The 23,681-nt window shown below is 50.0% G+C and overlaps 2 protein-coding genes across 6 annotated transcripts in view; one reads left to right on the top strand and one right to left on the bottom strand.

Moving 5' to 3' along the window:
* The window catches only part of LOC109692764 (mitochondrial inner membrane m-AAA protease component AFG3L1), a 31,837-nt gene extending 16,637 nt beyond the window's left edge, over window positions 1-15,200 (top strand). For 2 of the 4 annotated variants that reach the window (XM_020173609.2, XM_074055438.1), the window contains 9 exons: window positions 900-1,007; window positions 1,985-2,110; window positions 5,908-6,018; window positions 7,625-7,740; window positions 7,929-8,129; window positions 8,207-8,401; window positions 8,594-8,774; window positions 10,935-11,030; window positions 14,611-15,200. In XM_020173609.2, coding sequence (XP_020029198.1) covers window positions 900-1,007; window positions 1,985-2,110; window positions 5,908-6,018; window positions 7,625-7,740; window positions 7,929-8,129; window positions 8,207-8,401; window positions 8,594-8,774; window positions 10,935-10,996 — 1,100 coding nt within the window. In that variant the 3' untranslated portion in view covers window positions 10,997-11,030; window positions 14,611-15,200. Of the gene's footprint in view, window positions 1-899; window positions 1,008-1,984; window positions 2,111-5,907; window positions 6,019-7,624; window positions 7,741-7,928; window positions 8,130-8,206; window positions 8,402-8,593; window positions 8,936-10,934; window positions 11,031-13,586 lie in introns of those variants that run through there. The other 2 variants (XM_020173608.2, XM_074055437.1) reach the window with 2 other exon arrangements.
* On the bottom strand, window positions 11,436-22,012 carry Dbndd1 (dysbindin domain containing 1). Of its 2 annotated transcripts, XM_020173610.2 has the most exons (4): window positions 21,610-21,843; window positions 14,589-14,735; window positions 14,111-14,251; window positions 11,436-13,153 (listed from the first exon to the last, which is right to left on the bottom strand). In XM_020173610.2, the coding sequence occupies exons 1-4, from the start codon at window positions 21,638-21,640 to the stop codon at window positions 12,996-12,998; spliced, it is 477 nt and encodes a 158-aa protein (XP_020029199.2). In that variant the 5' UTR covers window positions 21,641-21,843; the 3' UTR covers window positions 11,436-12,995. The 2 variants fall into 2 exon arrangements, with proteins under 2 accessions (XP_020029199.2, XP_073911545.1); XM_074055444.1 differs by lacking the exons at window positions 11,436-13,153; window positions 14,111-14,251 and having other exon boundaries at window positions 14,578-14,735; window positions 21,610-22,012.
* Window positions 22,013-23,681: the final 1,669 nt, after the last annotated feature.

Below are 23,681 nucleotides of genomic sequence, written 5' to 3'. Positions count from 1 at the left end.
CTGCCCACAGGTGCTCAGTTTCATAGGAGCTGTTTTGGCAGGAAGTCACATAACTCCTCCCTCCACTTTCTGTTTCTATAAAGACTCTCGGTGGCAGAGAACCTGATTGTTCCATTTTTTATTTTGGATTGTTCCATTCTTAAGGGATGCTACTCTTAAGCAAACATAGATAAAACGGTATTTGATCCTGTCAGTGCTCCCCACTGTGCAGTCACAGACATGGCAGATACACCCCCTCTGCCCTCCAGCAGGAGGGAAGTTACCTGGGGTGAGGACACTTGCTTCTCTGGGGAGGTAGATGAGTTAGATGAACACTGGTGTCCCTAATGGTGCACAGAGGATGGAGTGGATATAGCCATGTTCCTTGAGTTCTGAGTCTTTGTCCTGTTGATTTTAGAGTGATTCTAGCCAGAATGTGCCTTCATGGCACATGGCTAGCATTTATATCAGTTTTTGAATTTGGAAAAGCTTCCATTGAACCATGGCAGATTTTATTTTTACTTTGCCTTCATGGTCATGTTGGGTTCCGTAAAGCCTCAGGTTTGGCAGTTTGTGAGGAGGAGTCATAGGATCAGCTTGTACTCAGCTTTGGTCTATCCCAGTGAAAGGACATGCAACAAAACTAGCCAAGGGGGACCACACATGGGAAGAGGTTCACGGAGAATTGGCACAGGTTCCAGAGCCATCCCCAGTAATAAGCTGTGATAGCATGTTGGAGTAGTGTTGCCCAGGAGTCTCATGAAGGACTCAGTTCCCTGGCATTTTCATTGGTCCAGATGCTCAGGAAGAAGGCAGGTGTTCTGCATAAACCACATTGTTTGTATAGGCAGTTTGGTCAGAGGAAGATGCTGGTGGTGGCCTGGACCTTCCTTGGGTTTACCTGCTTCTCTTGTGTCTAGGGTTCAACTCTACCACCAATGTTGTGGTGCTGGCTGGTACCAACCGTCCTGACATACTTGACCCAGCCCTGACTCGGCCTGGCCGGTTTGACCGCCAGATTTACATTGGTGAGTGCATGTTGTTTAGATACTTGGTCCCAGTGTAATTCTAGCTACTCAGGAGGCAGCGATCAGGAGTATCATCGTTTGAAGCCAGGCTGGGCAAATAGTTCATGAGACCCTATCTTCAAAAAAAAAAAAAAAAAATCACAAAAAATGGCTGGTGGAGTGGCTCAAGGTGTAGGCCCTGAGTTCAAGCTCCAGTACTGCCAAAAAAGCAAAAAAAGATACTTGGATTTGGGTATCAATCCCTGGAATTAAGTTTGGTTAGTCCATTTTGCTGTGTGTTTGGTGGTGATTTCTATGCAGACCCTGAAGTAATTAACACAACATTGTAAAAATGTGGAGATGCACCAGAGCCCATGTTGCTGCTGGGTCTCACCCTTCACCCTGGCAGGCAACCATCTTCATCTTTTCTGACACATTCCCATCAGAACACCTTGGTCATGTGTGAACATCCCTTGCTGCTCAGGGCAATGCTTGGTTTGTTTGCTGTCAGGTCCCATGATGTTGGGAGTGGGTTTAATATTTCAAGACTGTTAGGAGGTATTTTAATGTGCTGCAGAGTCCAGCGCATGTGCACTTAGGCTGGTCTGCCATTGGATCCCAGCTGTGGTCAGATGATGATGGCAGGGAGCTCTTCTAGCTTTTCTTATAGTTTTGTAAAGTGTCGAGGGGAGAGGATGATGACACCTTGTCCTTTTTTTTGTTTTTTTGTTTTTTTTGGTATGGGGTTTTGAACTCAGGGCTTCATACTTGCAAAGCAGGCACTGTACTGCTTGAGCCACACCTTTGGTCCATTTTGCTCTGGTTATTTTGGAAGTGAGGTTCTTGAGAACTATTTGCCTGGGCTGACCTTGAACCATGATCCTCCCTGTCTCAGCCTCCCAAGTAGCTAGGATTACAGGTGTGAGTCACCAGTGCCAGGCTGACACCCTGTTTTGAAGGTCTAGAGAGTGCAGAGCTTGTGTGTTTGTCTTTATTAGGTCCCCCTGACATCAAAGGTAGGTCCTCAATCTTCAAGGTCCACCTGCGTCCACTCAAGTTGGATGAGATCCTCCGTAAGGACGCTCTGGCGAGGAAGCTGGCAGCACTCACTCCAGGCTTCACTGGTGAGTTGCTGGGCTGTGCCACCTACTCTGGCAGGAGTGTTCAACTGTCTGTAGTTTGTAGTTGGTTGCTGTGCCTGCCTGTTTGATCCTGGCATTGCTTACTCACCCTGATCGCTAGAACTTTGAACCTGCTGAGACGTTTCAGAGGCTTCAAGGACTTCTTAGCCTAAAGCCTATTTGCATCCATTTGAGTTTCTGAATTTCTGTTTTAATTCTGTTTAGACTTAATAAACCTTACTGCAGAGACCAAAATAACATCTAGGGATGGGATGAGTCATATTATGCTGTGGTCAGGGCTTGAGCTCCAAGCTGGAGTGGTTCTTTTGCTTTTCTCTCTTCTTTGTGTTGAAAACCCAAAATTCCAGGCTAGGATATCTTTACCTACCAGAGTGGTCTGAATCCCAGGAGTGGGTGGGGACCTTTCAAAGGGACTTCCTGCCCTCTTTCTCCTCCTGAACAGCCCATGGCAAGCCACTATGTCATGGTTACTGTAGCAAGCTGTTCCCAGGGCTTCTTCCACCCCAGGTGGAGCCTCATTGCTCAGGCTTCCTACAGTGTCTTGCCCAACCCTGGGCCAAGTATGATCACACACAGGAATATGCATTTACCTGTGGCACAGTGGTGAGTGAGAAGTTCTTGCCAGGGTAGCACATGAATGGCTTTATTGGTCTTCTGCCTAGAATGTCCTTTCTGCTCCTTGTTCTCTCCTCTTGTAGAGTTCAGGTGTCCATTTTCATGCCAAGTTAAGAAACTAGATTAAGTTTCCCAGACTTTGGTTTTCCCTGCCTAGCCTTAGTGGGGAGAACTCAGCAGGGAGAAGTTAACACTGTTCCACACTAAGGAGGACTCAGTAGGGAGGACTCAGCACTGCTTCACAGAGGGGAGGACTCAGCAGAGAGAACCTAGCACTGGTTCACAGGACTCAGCATTGCTCCAAAACTCACTGTGGATAAGCCCTGTGCAGGCCTGAGGATGCTGTGTCATCAGAGTGCCTTTCTCCCTAAGGCTCATTGTGCCGAAGGGGTATGACAGATAGCCTCTATGCATATCAAGATGCTGAAGACAGGGAACTGTGTCCCTGTCATTTGACACACAGGCCATGTGGAATTCTCACAGTAAAAGAACTAATGGCACGTTTCTAAAAGCCACAGAAATCAGTTGTAGAGTTCCTGTGGTTCTGCTATTGAGACCTTCCTCTCCCCATATGTACTGTCAACTCCTGGGGAGGAGACGCAGCCATTTAATTTATTTATTAAAATCACTTTTTAAAACAATTTTTTTTTTCTTGGTGGTATTAGGGTTTGCACTTAGGGCCTTGCACTTGATAAGCAAGCTACATCCCTAGCCCTTTTTGCTTTAGTTATTTTTTAGATAAGGTCTCATGTTTTTGCCTGGGACCTTGGACTATAACCCATGCCTCCTATGATAGTAGCTGGGACCACATGTCTGATTTATTTTGTTGAGATGGGGCTCTCACAAACTATTTGCCTAGACTGGTTTCCAACTGTGATCCCTGTCTCCTGAGTAGCTGGGATTACAGGAGTGAGCCACTGTGTCCAGTTAAAATTTTTAATTGGTGTATATTAATTATACAGAGGGTTTCCCTGGTATTCTCATATGTGCATACATTGCACTTTGATCAAATTAACCCCATGTATTGCCTTTTCTTTCTCCCCTTCCCCTTTATTTTTAGCAGTTTTTAGTGGGTTTCATTAGGCTATTTTTTTTTTTTTTTTGGTGGTACTGGGGTTTGAACTCAGGGCTTCATGCTTGCTAGGCAGGCGCTCTTACTGCTTGACCACTCCACCAGCCCTCATTATGCTGTTTTCATAGACATAGTGTACTTTGGTAATATTCACCCCATCACCCTCTCCTTTCCGCATCTCCACCTCCTGAATAGCTAGGATTGTAGGTGTGAGCCATTGAGCCCATCTTAAAAAGTTCTTTATATCTTCTGCATACTATACCCTTATCAGATACCTGATTTTCATTCTGTGGGTTGTATTTTTATTCTCTTGATAGTATCCTTTGATACACAATGATTTTAAGTCCAATTGTCTATTTTTCCATTTTGCTCTTGTTCCTTAGCATATTTAGTAAACCACTGCTAATTTTAAGGTCATGAAGATTTACTTGAACTTGAAAATTTGTTAACAATTAGAGCCATGTACACTTTTATGGTAAATAAATTATTCCTTTCTAAGTTGTGTAACCAGAAAATTTGCTAAAAATAATGGTGACTGATGAAAGCAGGTCTCACTACCTTTGTGTTTTCCCAAAGTTTAACGTAGCCTCTGCTAGAGGTTTTTCCCTCACCAAACTCAAATTTTTTTTTTCATTTTTCTTTTATTATTCATATGTGCATACAAGGATTGGTTCATTTCTCCCCACTGCCCCCACCCCCTCCCTTACCACCCACTCCGCCCCCTCCCTCTCCCCCCCCCAATACCCAGCAGAAACTATTTTGCCCTTATTTCTAATCTTGTTGTAGAGAGAGTATAAGCAATAATAGGAAGGAACAAGAGTTTTTGCTGATTGAGATAAGGATAGCTATACAGGGCATTGACTCACATTGATTTCCTGTGCGTGGGTGTTACCTTCTAGGTTAATTCTTTTTGATCTAACCTTTTCTCTAGTACCTGGTCCCCTTTTCCTATTGGCCTCAGTTGCTTTGAGGTATCTGCTTTAGTTTCTCTGCATTAAGGGCAACAAATGCTAGCTAGTTTTTTAGGTGTCTTACCTATCCTCATCCCTCCCTTGTGTGCTCTCGCTTTTATCATGTGCTCATAGTCCAATCCCCTTGTTGTGTTTGCCCTTGATCTAATGTCCACATATGAGGGAGAACATACGATTTTTGGTTTTTTGAGCCAGGCTAACCTCACTCAGAATGATGTTCTCCAATTCCATCCATTTACCAGCGAATGATAACATTTCGTTCTTCTTCATGGCTGCATAAAATTCCATTGTGTATAGATACCACATTTTCTTAATCCATTCGTCAGTGGTGGGACATCTTGGCTGTTTCCATAACTTGGCTATTGTGAATAGTGCCGCAATAAACATGGATGTGCAGGTGCCTCTGGAGTAGCAGTCTTTTGGGTATATCCCCAAGAGTGGTATTGCTGGATCAAATGGTAGATCGATGTCCAGCTTTTTAAGTAGCCTCCAAATTTTTTTCCAGAGTGGTTGTACTAGTCTACATTCCCACCAACAGTGTAAGAGGGTTCCTTTTTCCCCGCATCCTCGCCAACACCTGTTGTTGGTGGTGTTGCTGATGATGGCTATTCTAACAGGGGTGAGGTGGAATCTTAGCGTGGTTTTAATTTGCATTTCCTTTATTGCTAGAGATGGTGAGCATTTTTTCATGTGTTTTCTGGCCATTTGAATTTCTTCTTTTGAGAAAGTTCTGTTTAGTTCACTTGCCCATTTCTTTATTGGTTCATTAGTTTTGGGAGAATTTAGTTTTTTAAGTTCCCTGTATATTCTGGTTATCAGTCCTTTGTCTGATGTATAGTTTGCAAATATTTTCTCCCACTCTGTGGGTGTTCTCTTCAGTTTAGAGACCATTTCTTTTGATGAACAGAAGCTTTTTAGTTTTATGAGGTCCCATTTATCTATGCTATCTCTTAGTTGCTGTGCTGCTGGGGTTTCATTGAGAAAGTTCTTACCTATACCTACTAACTCCAGAGTATTTCCTACTCTTTCTTGTATCAACTTAAGAACCAAACTCAAATTGACCTGAGTAGAATCCAGTGGCCAGGAACACTGACTTGACTGCTTCTCATTTCCTGGGTTAGGTGCTGATATTTCTAATGTGTGTAATGAAGCAGCCCTGATTGCTGCCCGCCACTTGAGCCCTTCTGTCCGGGAGCAACATTTTGAGCAAGCCATTGAGAGAGTCATTGGAGGTGAGCCCACAGCCCATGGAGAAGGTCAGGCATTTCTGGGTGGCCCAGCCTCACTTTTGCCTATGGAAATGTGACCAGTTTTTCAAACCATTTGGACCTAGGGCTCTCCCAGAAGTTTGTGCTGCCTTCTGGGAGCTGCATGCAAGTCATTCGAGGGCTATAAGAAATAGGCGAGCCAGGTTTGGATGTGGAAAGAAGGACAGGTCTCCCAAAGGGAGGTGGGGTGGGGAGCTGGGGCAAACGGTATTTCCTGGAAAAAGCCTGTGGGAGTGTGGGGGCTCCTGCTGTTATTGTTGTTGTTTTTTTTTTTTTTTTTTTTTGTCACACTGGAGTTTGAACTCAGGGCCTCATGCTTGCTGGGCAGGTGCTCTACCACTTGAGCCATTCCACCAGTTTTTTTTTGTGTTAGTATTTTTGAGATAGGGTCTTGCAAATTGCCTGGTTTGACTTTGAACTATCGTCTCCCTGATTTCTACCTTCCAAGTAGCTACAATTATAGGTATGAGCCACAGGCACCCAGCTGCCTTTTTGTTGTTGTTGCTGTTTTTTGTGATACTGGAATTTGAGCTCAGGGCCTTGTGTTTGCTAGACAAGCACTCTACCACTTGAGCTATACCTCCAGCCCTTTTTGCTTTAGGTTTATTTTTCAGATAGGATTTCACTTTTTGCCTGGGCCAGTCTTGGACCATAAGACTACCTAAGGCCTCCTGTGTAGCTGAGATGACAGGCATATGCTGCCGTGCCTGGCTGTTAGTGTGTTTTCTTCTGCTTGGTCTCCTATTATCAGCCAGCAGACTAGACAGAGGGTGAGTCACATAGCCTCCTGCAGCTCAGGGAAGCTCAGGACTCCTCTGCTGGGCCAGCCAGGCAGAATCTGGAGTTCAGTGGTGGGTTAAGGTCTCCTAGTGTTGCCACACCAGGAGATGTTGGATGTTGCGCTCCCAGGTTCTGTACCTGGAGATGGGGATTAGGCAGGTGGCAGCAGCAATCACAATCCAGCCCCACACTGAGCTCTAAACTTTGCCAGGTGGGACGTTGTTGAGCTTCGTCTTTGAGTTTTTTGAAGTATAACATGTATAGCAGAGTACATGAAATGCTAAGTAGTCCAAAGCAACACTCACCAGAGCTTTTGAGGGTTGCCCTGGGGGATCTACTGAGCTGAGTATCCATGCAATGGCGTATGCCATTGTCTGCTTGTCTTTGTCCTGTACCCGCTGTAGGCTGCACTGTTAGGACATTGGGAGTTGTCCCTCCTTATCAAGTCATGTTTCTCAGTATGCCACAGAAAGTAATGTAGTGCCTCTGACCCACACACAACTGTTTCATTGACTTAAAAGTGACCTTCTGAAGCAGTATACTGGAGAGCTGCATGGGTGGCACATGGGCAGAGTAGACAAAAATGGGATACCCTCCAGAGCTGGGAGATGGTTTCACTGCAAAACACAGCAGCATGGAACTAGGCCTTGGGCCTTTCTGCTCTCTGGTATAGAGGAAGGGATGGGCTTCTGGCTGGGTCTTGGGAATCCAGTGTGGCAGTGGACACAGACTGTCAGTCTGGAGGGGTGGAGGTTGGGAATTCCTTCCCTGCTTCTTACTTGGTTTATAGGTCTTGAGAAGAAGACCCAAGTCCTACAGCCCAGTGAAAAAACAACTGTGGCCTACCATGAGGCTGGGCATGCAGTAGTGGGCTGGTTTTTGGAGCATGCAGACCCCTTGCTGAAGGTCAGTATCTCACACTGATTGTGTGGCTCTGCTGGCTGGGGCAGCCTCTAGTCCTGAGTGCTGCCTGCCCATGCAGTCCATATGGGCACAAGCCCAGAGACTGATCAGGCCAGGATTTGGCGAGGTGGGTCTGGGCAGCACTTGGGGGGTGTTTGGGGCTGATGAGAATGCTGGGTTCTGTCTTGCAGGTGTCCATCATCCCCCGGGGCAAGGGGCTTGGTTATGCCCAGTACCTTCCCCGAGAGCAGTACCTATACACACGGGAGCAACTTTTTGACCGCATGTGCATGATGCTGGGGGGCAGGGTGGCTGAGCAGCTCTTCTTTGGGCGTATCACCACAGGGGCTCAGGATGACCTGAAGAAGGTTACTCAGAGTGCCTATGCCCAGGTAAGGAACAGGTGTCCCAGCACATGGCCCCCGGCAGCCATATTGGGTGTGGCTAATCTGCTTGTCATGCACTTCAGATCGTGCAATTTGGAATGAGTGAAAAGCTGGGCCAGGTGTCCTTTGATTTCCCTCGGCAAGGTGAGGCCCTGGTAGAGAAGCCTTACAGTGAGGCAACTGCCCAGCTCATCGATGAGGAAGTTCGGCATCTCATCAGCTCGGCCTATGATCGGACCCTGGAACTGCTGACACGGTGCCGGGAACAGGTGGAGAAGGCAAGTGGGGTCTCCATCCAGGAACAGCCAGAGCACAGGTCACAGGTCAGGTTGTAGTTATGCCATGCACATTCTTTGGACCTGCTAAGCTTTGGGACTGGCCTGTGGCAGGGCAACCTAAGCACAGCTCTGTTCTGGGCTAAGCAAGAGCAGACCCCTCATAGTGGCCTGACAAGTGGCTATCCTTTTCAGGTGGGCAGGCGGCTCCTGGAGAAAGAAGTGTTGGAGAAGGCTGACATGGTAGAGCTGTTGGGCCCTCGGCCCTTCGCAGAGAAGTCCACCTACGAGGAGTTCGTGGAGGGAACCGGCAGCCTTGAGGAAGACACGTCCCTTCCTGAGGGGCTGAAGGACTGGAATCGTGAGCGAGAGGAAGGTGGCACTGAGCGGTGTTTGCCAGAGAGCCCTGTGTAACCTGTGTGAGGCTACCTGACACCAGTCACTGGCTGGGGACTCAGGCGACTGCTGCTACCCAGATTGTTTGCAAAAGCAACTGACGTAATAACTTGAAAAATTAAAACAGATGACAACTGCAAATAGACATTTTAGATAATGCATTCAGAGCCCAAAGAAGGGAGATGGCTGAGGAGTCAGAGGGATATCTTGAGACCATGGACCCTGTTTCTTAAAGTCAGTCACCCTGGGCCCACCACAGACATATACAAGGCTTTGTGGAGAATTAAGAAGTCATCTGCTGGTGGCTCACCGCTATAATCCTAGCTACTTCGGAGGCTAAGATTGGGAGGATTGAGGTTTGAGGTCAGCCTGGGCAAATAGTTTGCAAGATCCCATCTCTAAAATAACCAGAGCAAAAAGGACTGGAGGTGTAGCTCAAGCGGTAGGAGTGCCTGCTTTGCAAGTGAGAAGCCCTGAATTCAAACCCCAGTCCCACCAAAAAAAAAAAAAGGAAAACTGCAAGTGGGTAGACTAGGTTCTTTAAAGTCACTGTCTGACTTGTGGTAAGCTGATCAGTAATTAGGAAGGAGACCCACCATCCACAGGCTGTGGCTGAGAATGGACTCACAGAGCACCCCTGGGGGACCACCCCTGGGCCCTGTGGCAGAACTGCTTGGGCATGAGGGACTTAGTTTTCTCAGCAGAACCTGGCACCTTGTCTAGGGATTGGCCTGCCTTACTGACCATGGAGTGTCAAATTTAGTTCCATTCCTCAGTAAGCTACTTTTCCCCCAAGCCCCTTTTGTTGGAATTGCAGAGGGTGGGTGTGAGCTGAGCACCACAGCCTTCTCATCCTTGAAGGAGGACCTGCAGGGCCCAGATGAGTACTAGTCTCTCAGGTGCTTGCTGATTAGCTTCCTCCTGGTATTGGGGAGCTCTTGAGTAAAGGTTGTGAACTCCAAGCCCCCTTTGATACGTTGGGCTGAAGAGGCACCTTTTTCTTGTCCTTGGGTATGGTGAGGATCTGAGACTAAGGGCTTGAGGTCTGGTGGGGGTGTCCCTGCACACCTGAACTTACTGGATCACAAATGATAGGCTTTGAGCAATCAGCCATGTCTTTTGGGTAGGCTCATGGCCCTGGGGAGGCACCCCTTTGCTCACCCAACTGTCCCATGGAGTTTCATGGGTGACCAGCCAGGAGGAGGGTGGGACCCCCTCACTGCCCTCTCTGCCTATGGGGCTGGCCGAAGGGGAGACACTGGGACTTGCCTTACATTTTCTAAACTGTTCTTTGCTTCAAAAGTAGAATTTCCAACTGGAGTCAGGCACTTTCATCTTTTGCTGTGTACATTATTGAATTTTTTGTTGTTTTTATTTTTTTTGGTGGCACTGGGGTTTGAAATCAGGACTTCATGCTGAAGCTCGGCAGGTGCTCTACCACTTGAGCCACTCCACCAGCTCCCCGATTACTGAATTTTTTAAATCTCCAGGGTTCAGCCTGTATTGTGGCCTCCATCAAACCCAGATGAGTTGAGCCACTTGAGGTCCTGTTGGGGCCCTGTCCTTTGTCCCTCGGTGGGTCAGGGGGTGATCCTTCAACCCCAGAAAGCCTTTTGGTGTCATAGCATCTGTGTTAGGGTCTCCAGGACCAGTGTTGTCTTGGTTGTATGGTGTCGCTGCCTTGACTCACCTGTGGTGCTGGCCTTGCATTAACTGACAGTGGTTGGTTCCCACTAACATTGTGAGGCTGGGATCTGTTGGACACAGTCACCAGGGCCCTTTGAGATTATGGCTCCTTGTGTATTCTGGGTCCTCAGTGCAACTCATCTGATTATGCATGCCTGGGCTGTTTCTCACCACCATCAGGTGTGTCTTCCACCACCTTCACCTTGTTTGATCCAGGTGTGTTTTGTTTCCCCACCTTTACAAGTTGCTAGTTAATAAGCTGGAGCAGTCTCCTGCTCTGGTAGCAACTCACCAACAATCAGTTTTCCTGTCCATCCTGTGTGATTTGGGGGTTACCCCTCTGCCTGTCGGGTGATGGCTCTGTAGTACCCCATCCCTGGACAGCAGAGTGAGCGACAGTACTTTGGCAGTGCTCCACCCACTTTGGAAACCTCTTGCTGTCTTCTTGCTGTAGGTGTGCCAACCACTGAAGAAGTCTGCAGGAGTTGGGAGCAGCCATCCTCTTCCCCGGTTTGAACTGAAACAGCTAAGGCTGGTGGCCTGCTTTCTGGTTGGTGTTCTCAGCCTTTCTGCCTCCCTTTCTCTGAGAGGAGTGAAGGGGGAATGGGATACTCAGAATGAGCCAGAAGCCACACTCTTCTCAGAAAGTGCATGGAGTGTTGACTTCCAGTCCAGTTCTGGGTTCAAGCCAACACGGAACCTGGCTGAGAATTTTCTGTTGGGAGAATCTAGGCAGGGAAGATCTGCTGAGGTTGCTGCCCCTGCCACAGGTCACAAGTTCCTGGGCAGAAAGCAGGTCACACCTGGCTGCTGTGTGTTCACCTCATTTCACAGGTTAAGTGGGGTTTGGGCCTCCCTTGTGGGCCCTAGAGCTCTTTTGGGACGAGTACACTGGAGATTTAACTGCAATTCCAGCTCATGTGGGTGGAATTTTGACTCCTTAGTGACTCCTTTTATTGTATTACTTAGGGACTGAAAATCCAGGGCACTTGTCCCTGAAATGTAACCCATATGAGTGCATTCTGCAGCACAGCACAGCAGAGCCCCAGCGGCGCCCTGGTGTCAGCTAGAAAGAAAGAGACCATGGTCAGGCCTTCAGATGGTGGTGAAGCTTTAATCCCACTCTAAATGGCTCCAGGAAGCTGTAGCAGGAAGGGTGGACAGTGGGGGGAAGACCCTGCTGGGTGGGGGTGGGGCCCATGGCTGCCTTTATGAGATTGAAAGAGACAGCTGCTCCGTTGTGTCCTTTGGCAACCAGGGATAGTTTTTGTTTTAGGAGAGTTTGTCAGTCAGGCAGGAAATGGACTTGCCTTTAGGGACCAACAGTGCAGAGGTGGAGGGCAGCTCAGAAATAGGGGCCTCCTAGATGTCCCTTGCAATGGGAGAAGCCCATTTGCATGCCTAGGGAATCTTTCCAGGAGAGTCAAATGAAAATCTTTCTTCCTTGGAAATGCTTTACTGGGAATAGGGCAGGGAAGGTGGCTTGGGGACACACACACACACACACACACACACACACACACAAATTAAAATATTATTTCAAAACTAGTTTTTGATTCCTGACCAGACTAGCAGCCTGTTGGAGAGGCTGAGTTGAGATGCTCCAAATACTACCACAGACTGGGTAGTGCCTCATCTCCCCTGTCTAGGCTGCTCCCAGGATACAGACTCACAGGGTCACTGAGTGCATTTGACAGGCTGTGGGCAGGTGGTGCAGCTGGGTAGTTGGGATGTGGAGGACAGACACAAGTACATGCCCTTGTTATAGACCTGGGACAGAGTAGAGGATGAACCCCGCCCCCCACCCCCTAGCAGGCTGGGAGGTGTCATCAAGGTTCTGAGGCATTCTGGCGGTATTTGGTGTTCTGAGCTGGGAAGGAGGTGGACCAGGCCCTCAGTCATCACACACAGATGCCAGAAGTAGGTCTGGAGGTCTGGGGAGGGGACTTGAACCAACAGTGCCTGCCTTCTGAAATCAAGCTGAAAAGTTTTGGGACTGATTTCCTCCTCACCCACCCCCACCCTAAATGCTTGGCTGGACAGCAGAGCATGCCATGGGCCAACACCAAACCCACCTCTGTCTTCTGAGCTCAGTGGCCTGGGGAAATATGAGACTGGAGACACTCTCAGGGTTCTTGGAGTGGCTCTCTCACCCTGAGCCTACTTGGGAATCTGTGATAGGGAAGAGCACAGTTCCTACAGACAAGAGTTTCCACAAGGCCCAGACCACCAATTGTCACTGTTCACTCTTTGTTTCATCCCCAAGTACTGACTCCACATAGTGTTGTCCCAGATCCAGGGCCCAGGAACCAGCTGGACATAAGGCCACTGGGCTGTGCTTGTGCTGGTGCCCAGAGGCATGTGCAGCACCCCAACCATGACTGAGCATCAAGAGGTGATGGCTGGAGCCTTGTGGGGTGGATGGAATGCATCCCTGGGGACAGGACTGTCTGGATTTGCCATTGCAGTGGTTGTCTGGCCCAGTTCCTGTGGAAGCTCCATGGGTGGAGACAGCTTAGTCCTCCTTGGGCCCCTCCACAGTGAGGAACGTGTTCACGATTGCAGCCTGCTGCTCTGGGTCACCAATGGGCTGCTTGTCAGGATTTTGCTCAGCCCTTGTCCTTGTCCAGGAGGGGGAGCGCAGGCAGTTGGCCCGGGGCAATGGGTGCAGACCTGGTGGGGATATGGGAAGTGAGGTTCAGCAAGGCGAGAGGCTGGGGTGGGTACATGGTGGCTTTGGCTGTGTACATAGGTCTTAAACTGGGCTGTGTGCACACGTGCATATGTAGGTCTTATCCTGCCTGATCTGTGCGTGTGTGTGTGTGTAGGTCTCATCCTGGTGCATGTGTAGGTCTCATTGTGGGCCATTGTGGGCAGGTGTAGGTTCCAGAGTGGACCTGAGGGTATGGGAGCAGAGACTGGGCCAGACTGTCTGGTGGGGACGCTCACTTCATTTGTTCTACCCAAAGGGCTGGAGGAGTGGCTTAATTGTGGCTTAATTGGTAGAGCATTTGTTCTACCCACCCTACAGCCTGAGGTGGACAAGTGAATCACCTTGATGTCCTTTACTTTTGGAGACAAACTAATGGACTCGTATCCCCATTAGATGGTGAATCCTATGCTGTGACCATGGGGATTGGGAGAGAGACACGAAAAGACAACATTCAGGGCTCTGCTGTGTGAGGTTTGGAAGAGGGAAGGGAGGATGTTGGGGCTGGCCTTTTCCCCACACACACTGCTGCCCGGGACTCCAGACAATGGCAGTACTTCTTGGGAACCAGGTCAGTGAGCTGAGGAGGAGCCTATGTTGGTGAATGTGCCCCAACCCACTTTGTGTTTGGCCTAGCTGAAAATTCACATTTAATACAGCTTTCAAGGGACATCTTTGGCTTCTTGTTACGCATTTGAAAAGTAAAGTCAAGGAGAGGTAGATGTGATGGGAGGAAAATTCACCTTGGGTATATGGCAAGGTAAAATGTCAGCTGAATGAAATGGTGTAGAGGTGACAAGTACACATTACATGTTTGGGAAGAAATTGTTTTCAAAGTAAGGTTCTGGAAGAGCAAGGACCCTAGGGTTTCCCCAGCCCACCCTCCTACACCTCTCTCCCAAACCCAGTTCCAGCCTCACCTGCCGGGGATTCACTGGTAAGATTCTCATCATCAGAGTCTGCAAACACCTCGGCCAGCTCCTGGTCAGACATGTCGGTCAGCTCAGTGAGATCCAGGAGGTCAAAGTGAACCTCCAGAGAGGAGACACTGCTGAGAGGTTCTGGGGTCGGGGGGACAGCAGGAGGCACAGTCACTTGCAGGTCCCTCTGACAAAACTCCCCAGGGACCTCTTCCCACAGGCCTAACACTAGTGCATTGTAACACTTGGGCAAACCCAGTGGCCAGACTGTCAGCTCTGCACACTCAAGACTGGAGAGCTTTCTGTGTTCTTCCATTTTACAGAGGGTACAGCTAAGACCCAGAGAGCCACAGCTGTAAGAGGACTGGGCCTAGATCAATTCTTACACTGCATTGCTGCCTTCCCCACTAAGGGCATGTGGTACTTTGGGGGAAGACTGGGGTCCCCATAGAGTGCTGGGCAGGTTATCAGTACTTACGCCTCCTCTCTGTGACCTGCAGGAGCCCTGGTGCTGGTATTGGGATTCCTGCTTCCTCTTCAGCCACAGGTGTGTGGCAACTGTCCCCTGTTCCATGGGCTGGGACACCTAGAGCAGTCTGCAGCACCTCAACCTCCTTAACGATCTCTGCAACGAAGACATGGTGTCACCTCGAGATTCACAGGATCCCTACACTCCAAGTCCAGGGCCTAGAGGGGGCATGAGGAGTTAGCAAGTCATGTCCTCCTTGGAGGCTCTGGGCAGTGACGGTTTTGCAGGATGGCCCTATACCAGGGCCTCAGACAAGGGGGCAGGGAGGCTGTTCCTCTCCCTCAGGCCCTGGTGTCCTCCCTGGGATGAGGGAGGTGACATCTGAGAATGGATGTCCAGACCATCATCAGGGCTAGGCAGCTCTTGCCACTAGAATTCCATGTTGGGCACATCATCCCCCAGTGTTCACATACTGCCAATATGTCTAATTTTTGGTTTGTCCAGGGTGCACTGAAGGATCCCTTGTAGGTGCCCATGTGAGCTGTCCTGTCTTTCCTCTGCGGACTGACTTTTCCTATTAAAAACCGATGCTGTATTTGAATTAAAAATGAAAGAAAATGAGCCCCACTTCACATTCCAGGTTATTTCTATGAAAACTTTTCCAAAAATCTATTGTTTTACATATGAAATTTCATATGTATATATATGAAATTATAATTTTTTTCTGTCAGATAAGAGCAGGAGCCCCTCAGGAATTGTTGGGGTGGAGACTGTGTCCCTTGGTCCACACAAATACCAGAGGCACCTTTCCAGTGACTGGCACCGTCACCTGGGGTCATTCTGGATTCTCCATCCACAAATCCATCAGCTCCTTTATCAGCTCTTGGCTGATGGGCTCTGAACTCATCCAGAGGAGCAGCTGCTGCCACGAGGGCTGCATTGGTGGCGGGGAGGGGGATACCCTAGGCTTGGAGTGCCAACAGCTGCCAGGGGCCAGCCTGCCATCCCCAATGACACAGGTTGGCAGCTTGGATGTTGCTTGGTGGGATGCATGAGTCTGGAGAGCTCCTGAGTACCTCCCACCCCTCTCCAACTGAGTTGAGGAAGATAAGGAAATTGAGTCCCTGCAGAGCTGGGGCACCCCTAGCCTCCTGAGTGAGGACCTTCTGTGCTGGAGGGGGAGGCCCCAACCTCCTTGGGGACATCCCAAATGGTAAAAGAGCTGGGAGGTGTGATGAGGACTGTCTGGAGTAGTCAGGATCATCCTGCTGACTGGCGCCTGCCATCTACCATTTATACAGTCCATGGCTTAATCATTGTCCCTTGCCCAGTTGACCATGTAGTACACCTGCCTATGTCCCAGGTGCCCTGAATGCTATCTTTGTGGCCCACCTCAAGCCGGGAGGCTGGTCAGGCTAGAAGACCTCCACTGGCATTTAGAATATGGTTGCTGAGGGTCTTCAGAGGGTGAAGTCACACCTTCTGGTGGGTGTGCCCCCCCCTCCACATCCAGCAAAGCCACCTGCCTGCCCAGAGCACATGAGGGATGTGACTTAGGTCCTTCTTTAAGCAGAGGAGCTGTGATGGTTTGAATCACTGTCCATAGGGTTGAAAGAGACCCAAGGATGGGCTGTGGCACAGGAGACCCTAGGTCCCTCTAGCCCAAAGGTAGTAGTGTGTGATTCTTTTTCTGTATGCTTGTGCTGTGCCTCCAGTTAAAAAATACCTCAAACCTAGAATATGACTCCACTCTGGATAGAAGGCTCAGGCCACAGTCTGCCTAGTGGGGCAGTCAGTCCAGATCTCTGACAGGAATATTGTGGCACAGAGGGCATAGGCAACAACTGGAGTCTCTGCTTTAGAGTCCCCTGCCTCCAGCTCAAGTACATTCTCACCTCTCAGACTCTGGTTTGAAGTTCCCAGGGCCCAACTCAGGCAGGAAGTGGATTTCTAAATGAAGGTGGGACAGAAGTGGGGTACTATTCACAACCATCCTCTTGTTTCCCCTCATCTATTTAATTCCTTTTTTTTTTTTTTTGGCAGTATTGGGGTTTGAACTCAAGACCTCATGCTTGCTAGGCAGGTGCTCTACCACTTGAGCCACTCCTCCAGCCAGTTTCTCCTCATCTAAACAAGAAGGCCCTGTCCTTCATTTCTCCAACAAAGTCTAAGTGCTCCTGCTGTTCTGGGGATGAAGCCTGAACAAAATAGGATTCTGCCCTTGTGAAGGGTGGGCAGTGCCCAGGGGCACCTGGGGGCATTCTCCCATTTTAGGAAAGGATCAGGGAGGGTTCTCCATAGAAACATAGCCCTGTAAAGGTGAGAGGGAGACCTGTGATACTTGGAGGACAGACTGGTACTGGAACAGTAGGTGCAAAGGTACTGGGAGGAGTGTGGATCACATCTGAAGTACAGCCGGGGGGGCATTGAGATGGGGACAGGACAGCAGGTGAGGGTGGTGAGGCAGGGGGGCATATGTAGGGGTGTATGCAAGCCATGTGGACATTTTCAGGATTTTGGCTGCTTCTCTGACCTGAGTAGCTGGGAGAAATTGCTGAAGGGTTCTGAGTTGAGGGATAGCATCCACTTGCATTTTTATAATGAGGCCAGTGAGAACACAATCTGGGTGGGAGGAAGAAGCCTTTAGGCACACCCCCACCTTCCATGTGCTGGGCCCTCCTGAGATGATGGCCCCACCCAAGATCTCAAATAGTAACCTGCATCTCCATCTTGGGATGGGGTGTTGGTAACACTGGCACACTTCATTATGGATCCTATGATCACATGGGGCCTCAGCCCTGGGGCAAACTTCGAGCCCGCCATAGGCACAGTGGCCTTGTTAAAATGACTCTAAATTCTGTAAGTTGTGGTTCCCTGGTCTGTGCCGGGGGAGGAAAATGAAGAACACAAATCCTGGGGCTGGTAGAGTGGCTCAAGCAGTAAGAGAGCCTGCCTAGCAAATGTGAGGCCCTAAGTTTAAACCCTAGCACTGCCAAAAAAAGAAAAAAAATGAAAACAAGAACCCATCAATCTTGAGCTGGGTGTGGTGGCACATGCCTGTAATCCCAGCAGCATTGGAATGTGGAGGCAGGAAGATCAGGAGTTTGAGGCCAGACTGGGCTACATAGACCATATCAAAACAAACCAACCCCCCCAAAAATCTAAAAACAAAACGTGAATCTTGAGCCTGGGGATGTAGCTCAGTGGTAGAGCACTTGCCTATCATGCTTTAGGCCCTGGGATACATCCCAGCACTGCAGACAAACAAAATACCCTGAGTCTTTTGGTTGGAATAACCTGGTGGAAATGAGATTGAAGTCACGATGCCAGGGATAGAGGAAGTCTTAGTCCCCAGGAAGGGGCAAGATTGATCTTGGCACCTGAAGTGGTATGGCCACTGTGGAAAACAGCAGCTTCCCAAGAGATTAAGCCTAGAGTTACCACAGGATCCAGGAAACCCATTCCTAGGTGCTACCCAAGGGAGCTAAGATGTGTGTCTACACAAAGATGTGGGCGTGAGTGTTCACAGCAAGATTCACATTACTCAACTGAGGGTCAGCCATACGACCGAACATCTTCAACAACAAAAAGGAGACTGTGCTGGCACATGCTTCTCACTGAAGGACTTTGAAAATGTGAGAAGCAAATGTAGTCATAAAAGGCCACAAATTACATGAATCTATATGTTCATATGATAGTGTCCAGAATAGGGACACAGTAAAAACATTCCAGTATTACAAAGTGGTGAAGATGATACAACTTGATGAATATAATAACACTCACTTGTATGCTTTCAAAGGGTTAGTTTTTTTTTTAATGTGTGAATTATATTTCAGTGAAAAATAACCCTCAGTGGAAACAGGCTAACCTTGGTTGGAGTTGATGGGCAAACTTGGGGAAGTAATGCCACACATTAACATTTTCTGTGTTCCTGTGTCAAGCGACATGCTCAGCCTCAGAGTAGGTTGGACTTGGGCATGAGAAGTACAAGCTTGCAGCAGCACTTATATCCATCGCTATATTCCCAGGACCTACACTTGGTTCTAGAACACATTAGGTGCAAAATAAATGTTTGCTAAATAAATGGCGGGGGGAGGTGAATGAATGATCCCGAGGCCCCACAGTTAAGTGGTTGTGCTGAGAATCACCTAGGTCTCTCTATACCCTTGTGGCAAGCTCTTGTAGGAAGAAGGAACAGATTCCACATGGGCAAGACATGCTGCTCTTCCCAGGGTAGGAAGCAAAGCCACCATGACACACAGGTAGGGGTAGAGCAGGGGGCTGACAGCCTGGCAGAGCTAGGGGTTGGGTGGGCTCAGAGCCCTGTCCAGGGTAGAGGCAAGTGGGTGTTTCGGAGGCTCTAAGAAGGACACCCGAAGTGTCCTGGTCCTTAGCCCCAAACAGCACCTATTAAGGAAGGAGCGCCCAGTCCCCTGCAGGGACTGGTGCTGTCCGACTTATAGTTGGAGTTGGGAACTGGTGTGCCACAGCCTTGCCCATCAGGCTTCCCTGAGGGTTGGCTGCTGCCACCTGTGTTATGCTGCGACCTATTTCCAACACATTCGTGACTGAGAAATTTGGCCCAAATCTTATGTTCCCTGCTGTGCTGTCAGGGCCAGACCTCTGCACACCATTGAACAAATGAATTAATGAAGTGAATGAATAAATGCAAAAAGCAAAATGGCTGTAAGGAGTTAGAGATGGTCATAGAGGTAGGGGCCACTTGCACCCCATTTCCCTAGCATCTTTGTCCCTGAATCCAAACCCTCCCCCAGCATTTTAAGGAGGCTAGGACCTTAATCTTGACTCTTAGCTTCCTGAAGTCAGAGCTACAAGCCCCTCCCTTTCTCTCTGTAGATGCTCTGACAGGCCTGAGGTAGGGGAGCAATAGAGTCTTGGTGTTCAAAGGCAGCAGTTGGGACCCTTCTTTTTTTTGCAGTACTGGGGCTTGAACTCAGGTCCTCATGCTTGACAGGCAGGCACTGTACCTCTTGAGCCATTCCACCAGCCCACGTTGGGGCCCTTTGAGAAGGGAATGCTTCACACTCCTGTGCAAAGGTTTACACACTTTGATATTAAGAAACTATTAATTTGTTGAGGTGCAAAAGTGGCATTTTAATGATGCTTTATAAAAATCTTTTTTTTTTGGGCCGTACTGGGGTTTGAACTCAAGGCCTCATACTTGCTAGTCAGGTGCTCTACCACTTAAGCCACTCCTCCAGCTATAAAAATCTTTTAATAGATAATTTCTCAAATGGGTATCAATGAAATATGTCTAGATTTGCTTCACAATATTACTGAAATGAGGTTGGCATGGTCTGGATGAATCAGCCTAATTAAGGGTCTAGGGCCAGTAGGTTTTACATGGATCTTCATTGTATTGGTCTCTACTTCTGTGTGTGCTTCACACTCTTCAAAATAAAGTGTCAAAAGTAAGTAAGAACTCAGATATGACAGTCATAGTCACCAACATGAGGTCTCATGAGATCCCAGGAAGCAGAGATCAGCAGCCCAGGATGCAGACAAGGAAACAGGGCTAGAGGTACTAAGGGCAAGAGGCTGGCTCTGAGTTCAGTACTTCATTTGTGCTGTTCCTCCCCAACCAGCAACTGCAGGCATCAGGTAAATGATTGTCTGCACTGAATGAGTTAGGGGTCTGAGGCCCCCAGTCAGTAAGTGATGCATTCAGAAACTCAGCCTGCTCCCTCTGTCCTTTGAGGCTTCTGAGAAGTCCTTCCTTTCCCTAGAGGAGGAGAGAAAAGACTTTAACCTCCTCTTCCAACTGCCTCATCACGGGCTCCCTCAGTCCTAAGGGGAAAGGGAGCTGCCGCCACTGAGGAGTGGAAAAGGAAAAGGGTGCACCGGTGGCCTGCCAACAACTCAGCTAAAAAATAGCTTGGAGACAAACCCTTCCTCTCCAAATCTACACCTTTCTGAAGCCCATGAAGCTGTTACTGGGAAGACCCAGAGTCCTGGGACCGTCAGTAGCAAGAGAGCTTGGATCCCCTCCACAAATGACAAAACCCCAATCCACTAGACTCTGGGTGTGTCTGGTGCTCAGATAGAGGGACAAGGGCACCCAGACACAATGGCAGGTGGATCTACTGCTTGCAGAAGATCCCAGGGACAGCCCTTGGGCTGGCTAGGAGGCCAGCAGAGGGGCAGGCTGGCCAGTACCCCAGACACCTGCTGGCTCCCTGGGATGGGACGGACCTCCAGGAAATCCAGGAGGTACTGGGCCTGGCCAGGCAGGTGGAGGATTTTTCAGTTTACATCCAAGTTCCCAGGCCATGAATTCCTGAAAAGCCCTCTGGAAAGCGACCTGAGAAGGGTGTGTGTGCCTGAGACTTTTCCATTATCAGCCACCACCCTGTTTGGGCAAGACTCCTGCGGTACGACCTCAACTCTCAAGGGACCCCCTGACAGTTGACAGGGGACGCGAGGAGGGGGCACTCCACACACCCCTCCCATTCCTGATGTGCGTGCCGCTGGGCCGCACGGATCCGCCATCCTGAAGCCTCGGGAGCCCTGGCGCAACCCCACGGTCTCACCGAGACCCTATTTAGCCCCGCGCCCCTTGCGGCCTCTCGTCCCTTGTCCCTGGAATCGCTGCTGGGGCGAACAAAGCCGACGCGCGAACAGGCGGTCAGCGTCACCCCCACGCCTTTGCGGTCTGAGACCCCAAACTCCGTCCTCCGCAGACCCTCCCCGCCCCCCCTCCCTGGCTCGGCTGGGAGGGGGCTCAGCACTGAACTCTGAGCCACCCACCAAGGAGCGCTCTCGCCAGGGCTTCCCGAATCGGCGCGGGGAGAACAAGGGGGCGGGGACGCGGTCTGTGCGCCCCCAGCCCGACGCCGGGACCGTTTCCGGGAGGCGCCCGGCCCAGGCTCCCTCCTCTGGCCCGGGCGGGTCCTGGAGCTGCCCGAGGGTCTTCGGGTCTTCGCGCGGCGGATGGGTGGATCAGGGGAGGGGCTGAAGCCTGCTGCGGAGAAAGCGCAGCTGGAGGATAGGGGGCTGGGTCCATACTCACCTCCCGGACCGGCGCCTTCCGGGGACTCCATGCGGTCAGTGAGGTCTGAGAGGTGCACGGGCGGCGGCGGCGTCACCCGGCCCGGGCGCCCCAACAGCTGCGGCGGCGACTCGGCCCCAGCTCCGGGCGCAGCGCATCGGGGCAGCAGCCTGGGGGCCGCGGCGGCGGGGAGGAGCCCGCGGGGCGGGGCGCGCAGCTGCTCCGGGGCGCCGGTCCCCTCCCCATCTACCCCAGCCCGGCTGCACAGGTGCGGCCCCTCCCGTCTCCGCGCGCGCCCCCTGCCGGTCCTGAGTCCGCAGACCCCTTTTCCTCCGCGGACCTTGACCGCAGCGCACCCCGCCCGATCTCTGTGCAACCTTCCGCCTGCGGTTGGGGGCCACTGCAGGCTCATTCAACAACCGCGCAGACTTCGGCTCTATTTGTTTACCCCTCCAGATATTTGTGCGGTGCCACCTACGTGCGGCACGTGGCGGCGGGGCTGGGGCTGAGAGTAAAGGGAGCACAAGGAGGGCCAAAGCGGCACCGGTAGCCTTGGCTGGGTAAACTTGGAATTGCAGATCATGATTAATGCTATACATCTACACTGGGGATGCGAGGGTGGAGCGGAGGGCGCCCTGGGAAAGGGAAGAGGGTCTGGGCGTGCTGAAAGAGCAGAGACCTGTCATTCTTGACTTCTGCCTCCAAACGCTGCTCCCGCCGCAGGCCTATCCGCAGACTCTGGATGTAGGCAGATTTGAGGGCTCATACATAGTGTACCAACTTCATTATGCACAGTATCTCCTTAACCTCCCAGTGATCACAAGAGATTGTGTTCTGATTTTCCAGGTGAAAAAACTGAGCACAGAAACCATAAGAAACCTGACCAAAGTTGCACAGCCAGGGCTAGAAGCAAGAAGGCCCACCCATGAGCCCTTGTTCTGCGCTTTTGCAAAAATAAAACAAACCAGAGAGAATTATCAGGGAGCAGAAGTTCATTCACAGTGGAAGAGGCAGCAGAGGAGGCAGTATGAACTGGTGGATGGACTTCAGTAGTGGCAAGTAGCTGACAAGGAAGTGTCAAAGGGGGGTGGTCTAAACTCCAAACCCTGAGTTCCTGCCCAGCTCCAGTGATACCAGTAACCAAGCCCATGGCCTTTGAGCTTGAAGGTCAGCTCAGGCAGGCTAATAGTCCCCCCTTTCAGTTTACAAAACAACAAACAAGCCCTCTAAAGGGATTTCACAGACCATTAGGACAACTGAGTCTGGCCTCCTTGGTGAGACACAGCTTCCCTCCTAATGATGAAATTGAGCTATAGGGTGGGTAATGGGGACAGGCAGACAAGTGACCACCCTGGGAACTGGGGACAGTAGGTGGGCATGGGCCATTCCTTGTCAGCTGGGGCAGCAGGTTGTGTTTTTCCAAAATGACTACAGGGGTTAAAAAAAAAAGGTCTCGATGGTATTTCTCCTACTTCCATCAAAACATCAGGGACTGTGACTCCTCTGGCCAATAGAGTGTGGTAGTCATGATGTCATGTGACTTCCAAGGCTGAGTCATAAGAAACATTCAGTTCTCTGGGAAGGATCCTGTGAGAACCAGGTCGCCATATGGTGAGGAGGCCAGGCTACACAGAGGCCACCTCTGTTCTGGCTGGCAGCTCTACTGAGGTCCCAGCCAACAGCTGGTCCCCGCTGCCTTCAGGTGGTCCCTGATCCTGCTTTTGAGCTGTCCAGGAAGTGAGCTCAAAGATGAGGGGGCTGAGTGAGTTGCTGCATTAAGTCAAAGCCTGTTCAGATTCATCAGCAAAAGGAATTAGGTCACTGCCTTAAGCAACTGCCAGGGCTCCTTGTTATGCAAAGTGCCTGTAACAGTAATTGTTGTGTGATAGTGATTCCCACTTGAGAGATACAAAGTGAAACAAATGGGTTCTTGTAAGTTTTCCAGTTGGTCATCAGGAAGTCAGACTCTGGAAGCCAGTGTCTATATTGTCTTTGTTATTAAGGACATTCTCAAACACTCAACATTCAAACACACAAGTGGGGAGAATGACACAATTAATCTGTCTATCATCCTGACACAACAAATGGCCAAT

This window comes from Castor canadensis, chromosome 15 (genome assembly GCF_047511655.1).
Source record: "Castor canadensis chromosome 15, mCasCan1.hap1v2, whole genome shotgun sequence".
In the NCBI taxonomy this organism is placed as follows: domain Eukaryota; kingdom Metazoa; phylum Chordata; class Mammalia; order Rodentia; family Castoridae; genus Castor; species Castor canadensis.
Note: the sequence above shows the minus strand (reverse complement) of the source record. Positions and strands in the feature narration are given on the sequence as shown.